Source organism: Sus scrofa, chromosome 6 (assembly GCF_000003025.6).
Source record: "Sus scrofa isolate TJ Tabasco breed Duroc chromosome 6, Sscrofa11.1, whole genome shotgun sequence".
NCBI classification, from domain to species: domain Eukaryota; kingdom Metazoa; phylum Chordata; class Mammalia; order Artiodactyla; family Suidae; genus Sus; species Sus scrofa.
Genome location: NC_010448.4, coordinates 69,122,990 through 69,136,272, shown reverse-complemented (window position 1 = coordinate 69,136,272; position 13,283 = coordinate 69,122,990). Strand labels below are relative to the sequence as shown.

The 13,283-nt window shown below is 45.5% G+C and overlaps 1 protein-coding gene across 1 annotated transcript in view; it reads left to right on the top strand.

The window, feature by feature from the left end:
* RERE (arginine-glutamic acid dipeptide repeats) overlaps positions 1-13,283 on the top strand; it is a 304,090-nt gene that overhangs the window by 122,583 nt on the left and 168,224 nt on the right. The window contains 1 exon segment of the mRNA XM_021095277.1: positions 12,008-12,113. Coding sequence (XP_020950936.1) covers positions 12,008-12,113 — 106 coding nt within the window.

Sequence of the window (13,283 nt, the reverse complement as noted above, 5' to 3'; positions counted from 1 at the left end):
CTGCGTTCTGTAGGTCCAGGGTGGCAGTCGAGATCATGGCATAAAAATTGAGCTTTGTTTGTCCTTGGAAAGTCAGCCGCTTCCTGGTCTTGGTTGCTTCGCCTGTGGAGGTGCGATTCAGTGGAGACGGCAGGTCCGGGTCCACTGGGTCAGTGAGTCATGCGGGGTTATTCTTTCTTAGGCCTTCCTTTAATTTCCACCTGAGTTACTACCAGTCACAAGGAGCAGACGTCACCATGAAGGATTTTCGTGTTTTTCTAGAGATGAGGAGATGCAGGAATCGGGCCCCTGAAAATAGCTCGCTCTTTGAGGAGCTGCCCTCTGGTTTCCTGGAGCACGGGGTGCCTCGCTCCGCTCCGGGTCTCCACGCCCAGCTCTGCTCAGGGGCCGCCGTGTGGAGGCTGATGGCGCGTGCCCATCTCCACGCCACACTGGACGGAGCAAGTGGGGTATGGGTTTACCAGGGTTTTCAGCCCCCTTCTCTGTGTGAAGCAGGCATTCATAGTAGCTTTTTCTTGCCACCCTCAGGACTTTTTGAGAAGACAGATATTTTTAAGGAAAACAATATCCAGAGAGACTGAATAAAGTAGAAGAAATGTTACTAGGATTATATGATTACTAAGTGGCAATTTTCATGGCTAGTGGCTTTTTTTGTAAGCACCTAACCTCTTTTCCTTTCTGAAGGACGGAGAGATTGGCAGAGGATTTGTCCTTCCGTGGGCTGTTAGCTCTGCCAACCCTGGGACTTTCTTCTCTCCTGAATCCTCAGTATCTTTTCCAGAACAGTGGTCTGAGACCTGGTAGAAGCTCATTGAAAACTGGTTACATGATTTGAGGAGATTGTACTGTGTAAAATTAATTCAAAAAAATTTTCACTCCCATAGCTATTATAACTGTAACTGCTATAATATTCTGGGATTTTGGAAGATTTAAAATCTCAGTGGCAAAGTTTGAACGAGCTCATTATTCGATGTGGAAGCACACGGGGCTGTGTTCCGTCGTGGTCTTTAGCTTCAGCCGGGGGAAGGAAGGGCCACAGCTGACTCAGAGCTGTTTTTCTCCATGCGAACGTCGCTGCGTGTTAACACGGAGGCAGGAATTGAGAGTAGAACATTTTTCTAAGGTTCCCTGGCACTAAAGCTTTTTCAGCAGAGTGGACGCATCAATTCAAAAGGAAGTTAATCTTTTTGTGGTAATGGAATATTCCCCATCTTGATTGTGGTTGTGGTTACACAACGCATTTGTCAAACACAGTTTTACTGTGTGTAAATTATATCCTCAGTAAAGCAGATTTAGGGGGAAAAGAACCCAAACAGATGAACCAAAACTAAAACAATAAAACAAAACCCCCAAATTAAAACGTTTCTGAAAAAGGATAGAGGATGAAGGATTTTAAGGAGAAAAGGTTTTTCTTCAAATGATATTAACATTTATATAAGTTGTATTAGTGCTTGAATGTGATGGGATATATGCTTGTCAGAAATTATCTGTTTTAAAATGAACTGTGGCCCTGGTCATGTGCTCTTTGATTTTCTTCCTTTCTTTTTTTTAAAAGCAGCATTTCCTCAGCCCAGCTCATACTTGACTGAATACACCGATCGATTATCTGGGGATTAACTAAGCCTTCTCATTTCCTGCTCTCCATTTCTCCTCCAGCAGGCCAGCAGGCCTTTGTTGTCTGGCTTGTGGACTGAGATAAGCTATCAGGGCATGTTTGTAGTAGGAAAATGGTTGTAGATGGAACAGTTATAAATAGACTAACCGGTATTAAAGGTTACAGTCTTTCTTTCGGTTTAAGACAAAAAGGAGAGAAGAATAAATAAGATGCTCAAGACAAGACAGCCTGGGTCACATAAGGTAAAATAGCAACATGTAAATCTTTAGGATTCCTACTGATTTCCCTCTTTTAAACCAAATTATCTGAATTCTTTTATTGGTAAGTTGAACATGTTTGCTAGCCGTAGTTGGATTCTTATTATTAATGTAGGCTGACTTTATTTAAATTTAAATAATTTTTGAATCTCTATTGTTAGTGTTCCTTAAAAGTCAAATACTTAATTCTAAAAATCTTGGTGCCACTAAAAGGCATTTTTATTTTATGGTGTTACCAGCTCTACATTTTGCAGTTTAATCCGGAGAACAATGGTATAGAAGGATTATTAGCTAGAAGGAGAGGAAATGCTGGATTCACAGGAAATGGGTGTGTTCCATCTCTGTGTAAGATGAATGATGGTTGAGGACAGTATTGTAAGCTAAAAGTCTTGTTTCTTTCCCTTAAAAGTTCATGTTGTTTGGGTTTTCTTCGGAGGCATCGCCGTTTCTGAACTGGCCATGATGTTGCCTGGCATGGCGGATTGCTAAATAAAAGTTGCCCAGGTTACTACCGATTTTCTGCTTGCGTGCTTTCAGCTTTATATAGGTCACCGTTGTTTTGAAGTGTGCCTCTTTAGCATAGACCTATTTATAATCTGGTTTGGATCAATTTTAAATATTTCTCAATATCACGAGCTCACACTTTAGAAGGAAAACTCTTACATTGAAACAAGAATCTTCTTACCTAGATTTTCTTCTCTTTTTAACAGGAATTTCACTTCCTGCCCACTCTGGGACTATCTGATGGCATACATAAAAATAAAATCTTCTATTTTACCTAGTATCTCACTTCTAAATGCATGTTTGCCCTAACATCTCCCGCCATGGCTCCGTTGGGGGAGCCTGTGGAAACTGCTTCAGCCACCAGGGAGAGGAGGGCATCCGGGACTCCATGAGCTTGTTCATGCCTTCTGAGGAGCAGCTGTTCTCAGTGTGGTCCATGCGTCTGTGGGGTCAAGCTCGTTCATGATTGTACCAAGGCATCCTCTGCCTTTTTCACTCTCATTCTCTCATGAGTGTGCAGTGGAGCTTTACAAAGGCTAAATGATGTGTGCTGAATAAAAGGTTGAATAAAAGATCAGATATAAGAATCTGTTTTCTTAAGCCAAACATAAGAGAGATTTATAAAAACATAAGTATTACTTGCTTCCTAAATTGTTCGTTTTAAAAGTATAGTTACTTGGAATTATTTACATTGGCATGTAATGGGGTTATTATCATTAAATGAGTTTGTAAAAATGTCTAAAATTTTTCCTTATTTCTTTTCTAATATAATACATATTCATAGGCTATAACCCATATAAACAAAAGCTCTCTGAATTCCTCAATAATTGTGGTGAAAATATGGATTCCTGAGTTTGAGAACCACTTCTATAAAGTCCATGTTGACTCAATGAAATCTTTTCAAGGTATGTCAGCATCAGTTTTTTATTAGCAAAATCTGTGATGTAGCTTGGTTAACTTTTATTTCTAAAATAATGTGATAGTTAAAGTTTTGAATCTTTCGGAGGATTTTGGAGGTCTGCGGCACAGAGTTCTTCCTTTTTTTTTGTCTTTTTAGGGCTGCAGCCGCAGCATATGGAGGTTCCCAGGCTAGGGGTCTAGTCGGAGCTGTTGCCGCCGGCCTACGCCAGAGCCACAGCAATGCCAGATCCAAGCCGCGTCTGGGACCTACATACACCACAGCTCACGGCAACGCCGGATCCTTAATCCACTGCTTCTCACGGATACGAGTCAGATTCATTTTCACTGCGCCAGGACAGGAACTCCTCCTCCTTTTTCTTTAACATCCTTTGCTGTCCTGCCCCGTCATGGCTTTGTGGCAGTGCCCTGTAGCTTCCCTGGCTGTCAGGTACTAGAAGGAATCGGCTCCCTTCGAATGAGCAGCCCCACTACCACCACCAGCAACAGCCAACATGTTGCACACATGTTAACCTTGGTAGCATTTGGGGTTAATTAAAAGAAAAGTCAATGGAATATTTAATTCCCTTTAGGAGGCATTAAGAGTACTTTGACAGTTTCTCATGGTGCTGCCTACAGACAGCTATTTTCTCTGCCTTTAAGGGGGAAATCTTTTGGGCCCAATAGAAAATAGGTGGTTATGGATTTATCTGATATAATCAAAATGCCTAGAAAGAATACTGGCTTTTAGGAAGGGATTTAATTTGGGTTTGGTCAGCAGATTTTGGGGATCCAGGTGTTGGGTCTTAATTTATCTGTGAAATTTCATCTTCCTAGCTTGACCCTTCACCTTGAATTTGGGGGCACTTTAACTCCTGACTCTGACCTTCAGTATTTTTGTCAGGATGGTGTACATCAACATGATTCAAGAGGGAATTATAGGAATATTCTTTAGTTTGGTCAGTCTGCCCCCATGTGCTGAGTCCTCCTTTAAGTGTAGGTTATCTATGTCTGTGTGATAAAAACTTGTTATTCATTTTAGGAGGACAAGGACAACAGAGGTTACCTAGGGACCCCGCCTCCTATCTCTCGAGGCCAAGAAGGAGGAAGTTTCCCAGGGCTACTACCCCCCATCCTCAGTTTTGGTCTTGCCACTGCAAATCCAGGAATCTGCTGTCTGAAAATTCCATTGTTCATACATAATGTAATGTAATTCCTCGATAGAAATTGCTTTAATAAGTTTCAACTCCATGATTAGCAGTTGAGATAATTTTGTTTTCATGCACCTTTTTGGTCCTACCACTAGTACATAAGACCTCATTAGGAAACAGAGGAGTTTCCGTTGTGGCTCAGTGGGTTAAGAACCTGACTAGTATCTATGAGGATGAGGGTTCAATCCCTGGCCTTGCTCAGTGGGTGAAGGATCTGGTGTTTCTGCAAGCTGCAGTGTAGGTTGCTGATGCGGCTTAGATCCTGCATTGCCTTACAGAGGCAGGTGTAACAGAAAGAAGAAACAATGATTTTGAAAATTATTTCTGATCATCAGAGCCTGAGTTTCAGCACAGTTTTAGTTGCATCATCTTTCCTGGGAGTTGTATGTAACCAGCTATCTGCATCTTTTGGTTGTAAACACTGTGGAAAGTCCTCTCCCATCCTTCTCGCCTCACCGTCTGATACCAGATGCTTTAAATCCTCTCACACAGACTCAGAAGCTGATGCAATCTCTTGAAACCAGTCTTTTGGATTGAGTGCCGCAGCTTTGGAAAATCAGCTCGTAACAGCCTTGATTCTAGTGCCTAACGGTAGCAAGCAGCTTCGTTTAATGGATGTGGTTTGTGTCTGTGTTTCTTTCATCTATTTTAATCTCCTTTATTCATTTTGCTAGTTCTGTGTATATCCCGTGTAGTCCCAGGTTTTGTCGACTTGTAAATGCCAGTACCTGATAAGTTGCTGCTTGGGTTAGTCAAGGTTCTCCCGAGAACCAGAACCAGTAGGACGAGATGTGTGTATCTGTCCCCTAGCAATTGTCTCCTGAGGTTGTGGAGGTCGAGAGTAACTTGCTGTCTGCAAGCTGGAGGACCAGGAAAGCAGGTGGACTGCCTCAGTCTGAGTCACAGGCCCGAGCACCAGAGGGCCTGCTGTCTGCGTCCCAGAGTCTGAAGGCCTAGGAACCGGGGCTCTGACATCCGATGGAAGGAAAAGATGGACGTGAGAGAGGAGGAATAGGCTCTTCCTTCTCCTTTTTCTGCATCCAGGCACCGGCAGATTGGATGCTGCTCCTCCACAGTGGGGAGGGCACACCCAGAAGTCATATGTTGCCAGCTCGCTGTCTGGGCACCCCTTCGCACAGTCAAGTTGGCGTGTAAGTTAGCTGTCACACCAGTCAACAGGTTGCTGTGTTAGAAACACATGTGTTGTGGTAGAGATGTGCCGTGATTATCCTTCTGTGGCAGGTCAGTTCAGTAGCCGTTGGGCAGTGGATTCATCTCAGAAAAGGACAAGACAGCTGTGGGCCTGTACTGGCCTTTGCTCCACCCTCGCAAATAAGAGCAAACAACATGTTTAGTGAATGTCTCAGTACATTAGGGAGAGCACATGATAGGTGATTATTAGTGGGAGATACTTAGAGCCCTTTCTTCTCCTTTGGGAAAACGACTCTGGAGTCTGTGTTTTGCCACTGGCCCTAACCCCCTGGTTCCCATGCCAGGGCAGAAGCTGGGGACGGGTGGACCTTGATGGCCAGAGCCCTGATGGCACTTCGTGTTCCTGTCACTCTCTCGTGGCATTTGGAGCCCTGGTGGGCATAGGGCTCTTTGGATAGAGAAACGGAGAATGTTAGACTGCTAGTCTCATGTTAGCAGTGGAGTAGGAGCTGGAAAGAACATTCCAAGACATGTCCTACCTGATTTCATTTTGACATTAGTCAGTCCTGACGTTTGTCCACAAAGTTGAGTAGAGGTGACCTCCTGATGGGGCAGAAAGCTCCTCTGTAGCTTGATTCTCTCGTGCATATCCAGGCGTTTGGCCTTTGAAGATGAGTGAGCTTAGACCCCATTGTCTGTCCCTACCACCGTGTCCCCAAAGGCCTCGTGGGGTGACCTTCCCAACAGGCCTCACCTGGCTGTGAGTGTAGAGCTTGCACTATTTGAAATGAGTTCCCAAGAGCTACGCAGTTAAGAGTGGGGCGTGTGCTGCTCATGCACCCGACCGGTGTCCCTTCAGCCCAGCCTCCTGTTGGCCTTTCTGCTCCCCGTTGCATACCTTGCCGCCTTCTGGTTGTCAGTGGTCTTACTCTGCACGTTTAATTTCGGTTCTGACGTTGAGTTCGTTGTTTCTTAACCTCTTGCCTGTCATCACAGAGCTAGAAGTCCTCCCTGTTCTGCTCCTAAACACCTGCCATTAAGCTGTCTTTTTTCCGAACCTCGGTGGGGATGTGTTTCGTCTCCTGTTAAACTCCTTACTTCCTTGAATTTACAGACATCCCTCATTTCGAGACATCCAGGCCACGGCTGTGGGCAAATCTGTAGTCTGAGCCGGAATCAGCTCCTCGCCGTTTCTGCGCAGGCCCTGAGAAAGCTTGCTGTGCTCAGTCAGTCAGTCTCTCATGAAACAAAAACTGGTGGCAAATAGCAACTTGCCAGTGGGCTCCTCCATGTGTTCGGAAGTGCACCTCAGGATGCCTTCGCGGAGGAAGCTTTTCACCGCTTGCTTCAGCTTTGTGTTTAAAGCGTGTCCCTTTGACCTTGATCCACTTGTCCAGTTATGTCACCAGTCAGTAATGAGGCCCATTTGTTAAAAATACTGGATATGTTTTTGAATTGTCGCAGAAGTGAAGAAACTTCCCCCATGCTGCTGCTTGTTTTTTTGTTTTGTTTTGTTTTGTTTTTGTCTTTTTCTAGGGACGCACCCGCACCCGCACCCGTGGCATCTGGAGGCTCCCAGGCTAAGGGTCTAATTGGAGCTGTAGCCGCCGGCCTCCACCACAGCCACAGCCACAGCCACGCCAGATCTGAGCCGCGTCTTCGACCTACACCACAGCTCAGGGCGACGCCGGATCCTTAACCCACTGAGCGAGGCCAAGGATCGAACCCGCAACCTCCTGGTTCCTAGTGGGATTCGCTAACCACTGAGCCATGACGGGAACTCCTACTTGGTTTTTTTATTTTTATGTTTTGTTATGGCTTTTGATAAGCATAACTTTGGGCCTCTCCAGAGCTTGGCTGCTCTCTTCATCTGTAAAACAGTGATAGTTTTATTTATTTATTCAGAGCCGGGCCACACTATTTATATTCATTCATTTCCTGCTTACAACCTCATGAGATAATAGACTGTTACTTTTTCCTCATTTTATATATGAGAAATTTGAGATTTGGAGAAGCAGTTGACGACAAAGTCAGACAGCGTAGTAAGGTGCATAGCCGTGATTCAAACCCAGGTGGTTTAGATTGAATCAGAGGATCGCGGAGTTCACTTCTGCCAGTAATTTTCTGTGATTTTGAGCAGAGTGTCTTTGCCTGGTGAAAAGTGTAAAGAAAGTGAAGGTTTCCTGTGGTGCCATCCAAGCCTTGTGTGTGTGTCTCTCGGAGGTGGCTTTGGGAGGCCGTGGGGGAGGGAGTGTGCTCTGATCCCTTTGGCCAATCATCAGCACACAGCAGTCTGCTTCTGAGGAAGATGACATTTTACTTCCCAACGCTTCTTTGGGATGGAAATGCACCTGGTGCCATCGTGTGATACCGAGGAAACACGACGGGTCTCTCCCAGTCCCATTTCATCTACTTTGGAGGGAAGAAATCGAGACATAAGCGTGTAAGATGAGGAGTCCCGCTAGTTCTCTAGCGGTTGAAGGATCTGGCGTTGTCGCTGCCTCAGCTTGTGTCACTGCGGAGTGGGTTCCATCCCTGGTGTGGGAACTTAGGCATGCATAACACCCCCCCCCCCAAAAAAAGCAGGTAAGATTGAACCAGACCATGGAGGTCCGCTTGTTCTATTCTTTGACTTACCAGATCGCTGGGAGAGCCCACTAAGGGCAACCCAGACAGGAAGTACTAAGAGCCTAGATTACCTGACTTAATCTAGTACTCTCTGAAATAACGCAGTGCCTTACTTTATAGATCTTTAGTCTTAACTAAGTTCCTGGCTTATTTAGGAAGATTGTGTCTATTACAGTTACTTACATTTGTTTAGAACTCTTGTTTAACTTTGAGTCTGCCTACCTTTGTTGCGTTCCATCCGTGGAATTCAGAATCTGGAGGCTTTTTTTTTTTTTTTTAACACAATGCCGCCACTCCCTGGTTGTTGAGTAGTATTGCATTAGGAAATCCAGTAGGCTTTCAACTTCCTTTGTAAAGGCTGATGATGGGAGTAATATATCTAGGTAGCAACTAGAGTGGTCCTTTTGTGAGGGTGAAATCACTAAGTGTCCCTGGGCCAGAAGGTGACATAGATATTATACCTCAAAAGGCCATCAGCATCACTGTCTTGGTTCTGAAAAGTAGACAGTGTGTGATTAGCACTTATGGTACCTTTGAAAAATTATTTCTGTGGCTCTTCGGATTTTCATACATATGAGAGATGTTCTGGAAAAGCATACACTTTCAACGCTGTTGCTAGAATTGCTAGTAGATGGGAAGTCCCTTGTGCTCCAGGGCGTCACTGTGCCTGTTGAAGCATCCGTTAGCCCCTCCATGACTCTCGGTTCTTGATAGAAACTGTGTTCTGGAGAAGGTGTAACCCCTGCAGTTCACAGCAGAATTCCTGCTGTTTTCTGTGAAGCACTGCTCATAGTCACCTGCTACCAGAACAAGCAGTACTCTTTTGGGTACCCACTCCGTTCCAGATGCTTTTCCCTTGTTTTAATTTTTCTCATGAATCCTTCTAGTTCGGTTACAGAAGAGGGTAGACTCAGAATCTTAGCAATGTGCTCAGAGTCCTGTAGTGGGGAAGCCATGGAGTCAGGCTGTGAACAGTGACACTGCAGTACTTACCTGCAGTCCTTTTTCCAGCCCGAGAATGCTGGAACCAGGCTCTAGCCTTACGTTCCAGGTTAGCTTTCCTGAAAAAGGAAACTATTGGAGTTGCCGTCGTGGCTCAGCCAAATGAACCCGACGCAGGTGTGATCCCTGGCCTCGCTCAGTGGGTTAAGGATCTGGCGTTGCTGTGAGCCGTGGTGTATGTCATAGACATGTCTCGGATCTGGCGTGGCCATGGCTGCAGCGTAGGTTGGCAGCTGTAGCTCTAATTCGACCCCTAGCCTGGTAACTTCCATATGCCTTGGTGCAGCCCTAAAAAGACAAAAATAAAACAACCAGAAACCTATTAGATCATTAGTTTTGAATCGGGAGTGTTTTGTCCCTGAAGGGACATTTGGCCATGTTGGAGCATGTGTTTGGGTGTCACCAAAGGACAGGATGCTGCTGGCAGCTAGTGGTAAAGGCTAGGGCTGCTGCTCAGCATCCCATGATGCACCGGGAGGCCCCGAGGCAGACCTACCGGGACCCAGTGTCAGGAGTTCTTAGGTTGAGGATCCCTCATCCGACGGTATATTTACTTAAGTGAGTTTATCCCTGAGTACTGCCAAACGGGCCCCCCCACCGCACCCCACCCCAGGTGTATGTCTCCTCCTTTCTGCCATGAGCACTCTCATCGTGGTCCTGCCTTTTATCATCCTGCCCAGCTGTCCTCCCATGGCCTCCCTGCCCGTGGCTGTGGTCAGCAGTGGAGACGGGAGGCTCCATCTGTCCTAGAGAGTTAGACACCTACTAAAGCCCAGACCCCAGCTGGGATTCAGTTCTCAGCATCACTCCTGTGCTGTGCGGTCCGCAGATGGGCCACGTGCCTGGGCCTCATGTATGTCTTGTACTTGGTCTTTGTCTTTCTCGGGTCTCTTCCTTGGCCCCGGAAACAAACCTATTTCCCATTTTCCCCAGGTCAGGTGTTACTTCCTCCATCGTCCCTTGCTGAAAGTAATTGTCCCTGTCTGTAAACCCCTATACTATGCATAGCACGTATTCTTTTTACGTAGTCTCCTGATGTATCCTCTTTTTCCCACCTGCAGAATAAATGGTGTAGAATATAAACCTACAAAATGGATAGAACTAAAAAGTACCCATTACGGAGTACTTTGTAAACAATCTACTTTATTCAAATCAGTAACGGCGCCCTATTTTTGTACGCCTGTTTGACACAGTTAATTGCAAAAGTAAGAATCTTATTGTTGATATTTTACTTTGGAATAACACATTAGAGTTCATTCAAGACTTTTGGCAGTTGTTTTCTTTCTGGTTCTTTAAATGGGTTAAATATTTTAGCAAAGCTAATTTTGAGCCATCCCGGCCTTTTAGGAAGGACTTTGTGTCTACCTCTCACTTAAGCAGAAAGCGTCTTTACTTCATTAGAGAATGCTTCTTTAAAAACTTTAGGATTTAGGAGTTCCCGTCGTGGTGCAGTGGTTAACGAATCCGATTAGGAACCATGAGGTTGCGGGTTCATCCCTGCCCTTGCTCAGTGGGTTAACGATCCAGCGTTGCCATGAGCTGTGGTGTAGGTTGCAGACTCGGCTTGGATCCCGCGTTGCTGTGGTTCTGGCGCAGGCCGGTGGCTACAGCTCCGATTCGACCCCTAGCCTGGGAGCCTCCATATGCTGCAGGAGCGGCCCAAGAAATGGCAAAAAGACCAAAAAAAAAAAAAAAAAGGATTTAGCTATCTCCTTTATAAATACGAGCCCTCTCTCAAATTTTAACTCCTGTTTGTTTCTGACCCGCTGACTTGTGATGAGGAGGGAGGCGCTGCTTAGAGGAGTGGTGCAGCGCTCACCTTGGATGGGTCTCCTCAGCGGGGTTGGAAACATATTTCCTGAGCCCTGGGCAGCCTTAGACACGGCCACGGCCACATTGAGATGCTTCACAACCAGGCGTGGAGATGCTCCTCTCAAGTTCTAGCCCCACAGCCTCTGAATGAAAAGATAGCGTTTGCTCCTGGCTTCTTTGAATGAACTAGGAACAAAGTTGACTTTTGGATATGACACGGTTAAGTGTGCCCCTAGCGTTAATGGGACCCTGGTCGTCAGAGACTTCTTGCTTATTCACTAATATTTGTGTGCAGGGTGTTCTGTTCTCAGGAAATTCAAAGAGGGTCCTGGCTCCAGGGACTCTAGAACCTTCCTCACCAGCACTGATGGCTCTGTCCGTTTGCCCTAGAGCAGTAAGTGCTGATAAATGGCAGGAAGTGCAGGGAGGACGTGGTTTAGTTTGGATGATCGGCAAACTTCGGGGAGATGGCCGTGTGCGAGGCCTCGCTGCTCTCTAACCCACTGCCCGCAGCGGCCTCGGCAGTGCGCTGCTGCGGTTTGTAAGTATTTGCCCAGCGTCATTAAGGCGTAAGATGGAAGAAGAATGTGTTCAGACAGTACTGTCTAGTTAATGCTAAACAGACCAACATAAGGTTGAATGAATTAGTTAATCAAAATGGAGGATTTATGGATTCAAGTTTGATTTCCTTTGTTTCCTGAAATCAGTAACTTTGAGGGAGAGGGTCAGAGCGGTGTTATGGCCGGGATTTTTCAAAATGTAAAACTTGACCTCACGATTGACCTACGTATTTTTGTGGTCCAGGCGGTAATTCTGCGTCTCCTCCCCTGCCTGTCCACCTGTTTCCAGGGGCTTGTGGTCATGGGTATGGTTTGCACCTGTGGGCACCCAAGGTCCTGTTCCTAATGCTGTTAGATTTTCCTTTTCAGAGTAAGAGGGACCATCTCCTCATGAACGTCAAATGGTACTACCGTCAGTCTGAAGTTCCAGATTCTGTGTATCAGCATTTGGTTCAGGATCGGCATAACGAAAACGGTAAATATGTCCTGGTTTGATTCTCACACTGTCGTAGCTCTGGACAAAGGTCTTCCTAAAAACTCACTAAATGGAGATAACCGGAAAAGTTTTCCCTCAAAATCCTTTTTCTGAAGATATTACTCAAGTGTTCACTTTTTTTGTGGGGGGAGGAAGGGAAGACTGTGTTTTTCCACTGTTTTTGCCTTTAAAAAGAAACAATTCGGTTATGAACTAATAGTATCTTCCCCTTAAACTTGGAGTAGATATAGATCTTCTTTGGAAATAACAGTAACTTCATTTTTTAATTCCTTTTTGTCACCTACTGTTGAACTAATGATACTTAAAACCCTGCAGGATTGTACTTTGTTTCTTTTTAATAATTTGCATTGTTGAGTTTCTCTGTATTAAGGGCTGCGAACTTCAGCTTTCAAAGCAAAGCTTTCCTCAGTGTGTGGGACTTGAGCTTGACTTTTAGAACAGTTGTTGGATGGTTTGGAACATCTTTTATTTTTTTCTCCCTCAAGCATCGTACTTTCTACCCGGTAACTTTATTGACACACATGAGATTATGCACGTGAAATGCATATTTGTTCAGATGTGTAATAGCTTCTTTTCATTGACTCTTTTTTTGGAGAGGCGCTAGACCTCGTTCTAGCGGATTTCGCATTTGTTACCCAGTGACTGTATGAGTTAGATCTTGTCACTCCCCACTTGCAGATGAGGAGATCGAGCCTCAGAGATGCCAAGGGAGTTGCCATGGCTATAGGTCTTCAGAATGGAAGCTGGGAGCCAGGACCCAGCTTTCTCTGGCCCTGACGCCTGTGCTGTCTCACTCCTCCACCCTGCTTTTGGTGACAGTTTTGAGTCAATAAACCAGAAATCAAAAACAGTTTTGAAGAATAATGTTTTGGAGTTCCCGTTGTGGCGCAGTGGTAACGAACCCGATAGTACCATGAGGTTGCGGGTACGATCCCTGGCCTCGCTCAGTGGGTTAAGGACCTGGTGTTGCCGCGAGCTGTGGTGTAGGTCACGGACAAGGCTCAGATCCTGTGGCATTGCCGTGACTGTGGTGTTGGCTGGCAGCGGCAGCTCTGATTAGACCCCTAGCCTAGGAACCTCCGTATGCCGAGGGTGCGGCCCTAAAAAGATAAAGAAAAAATATATAATGTTTTTATATTTTACTGTTTT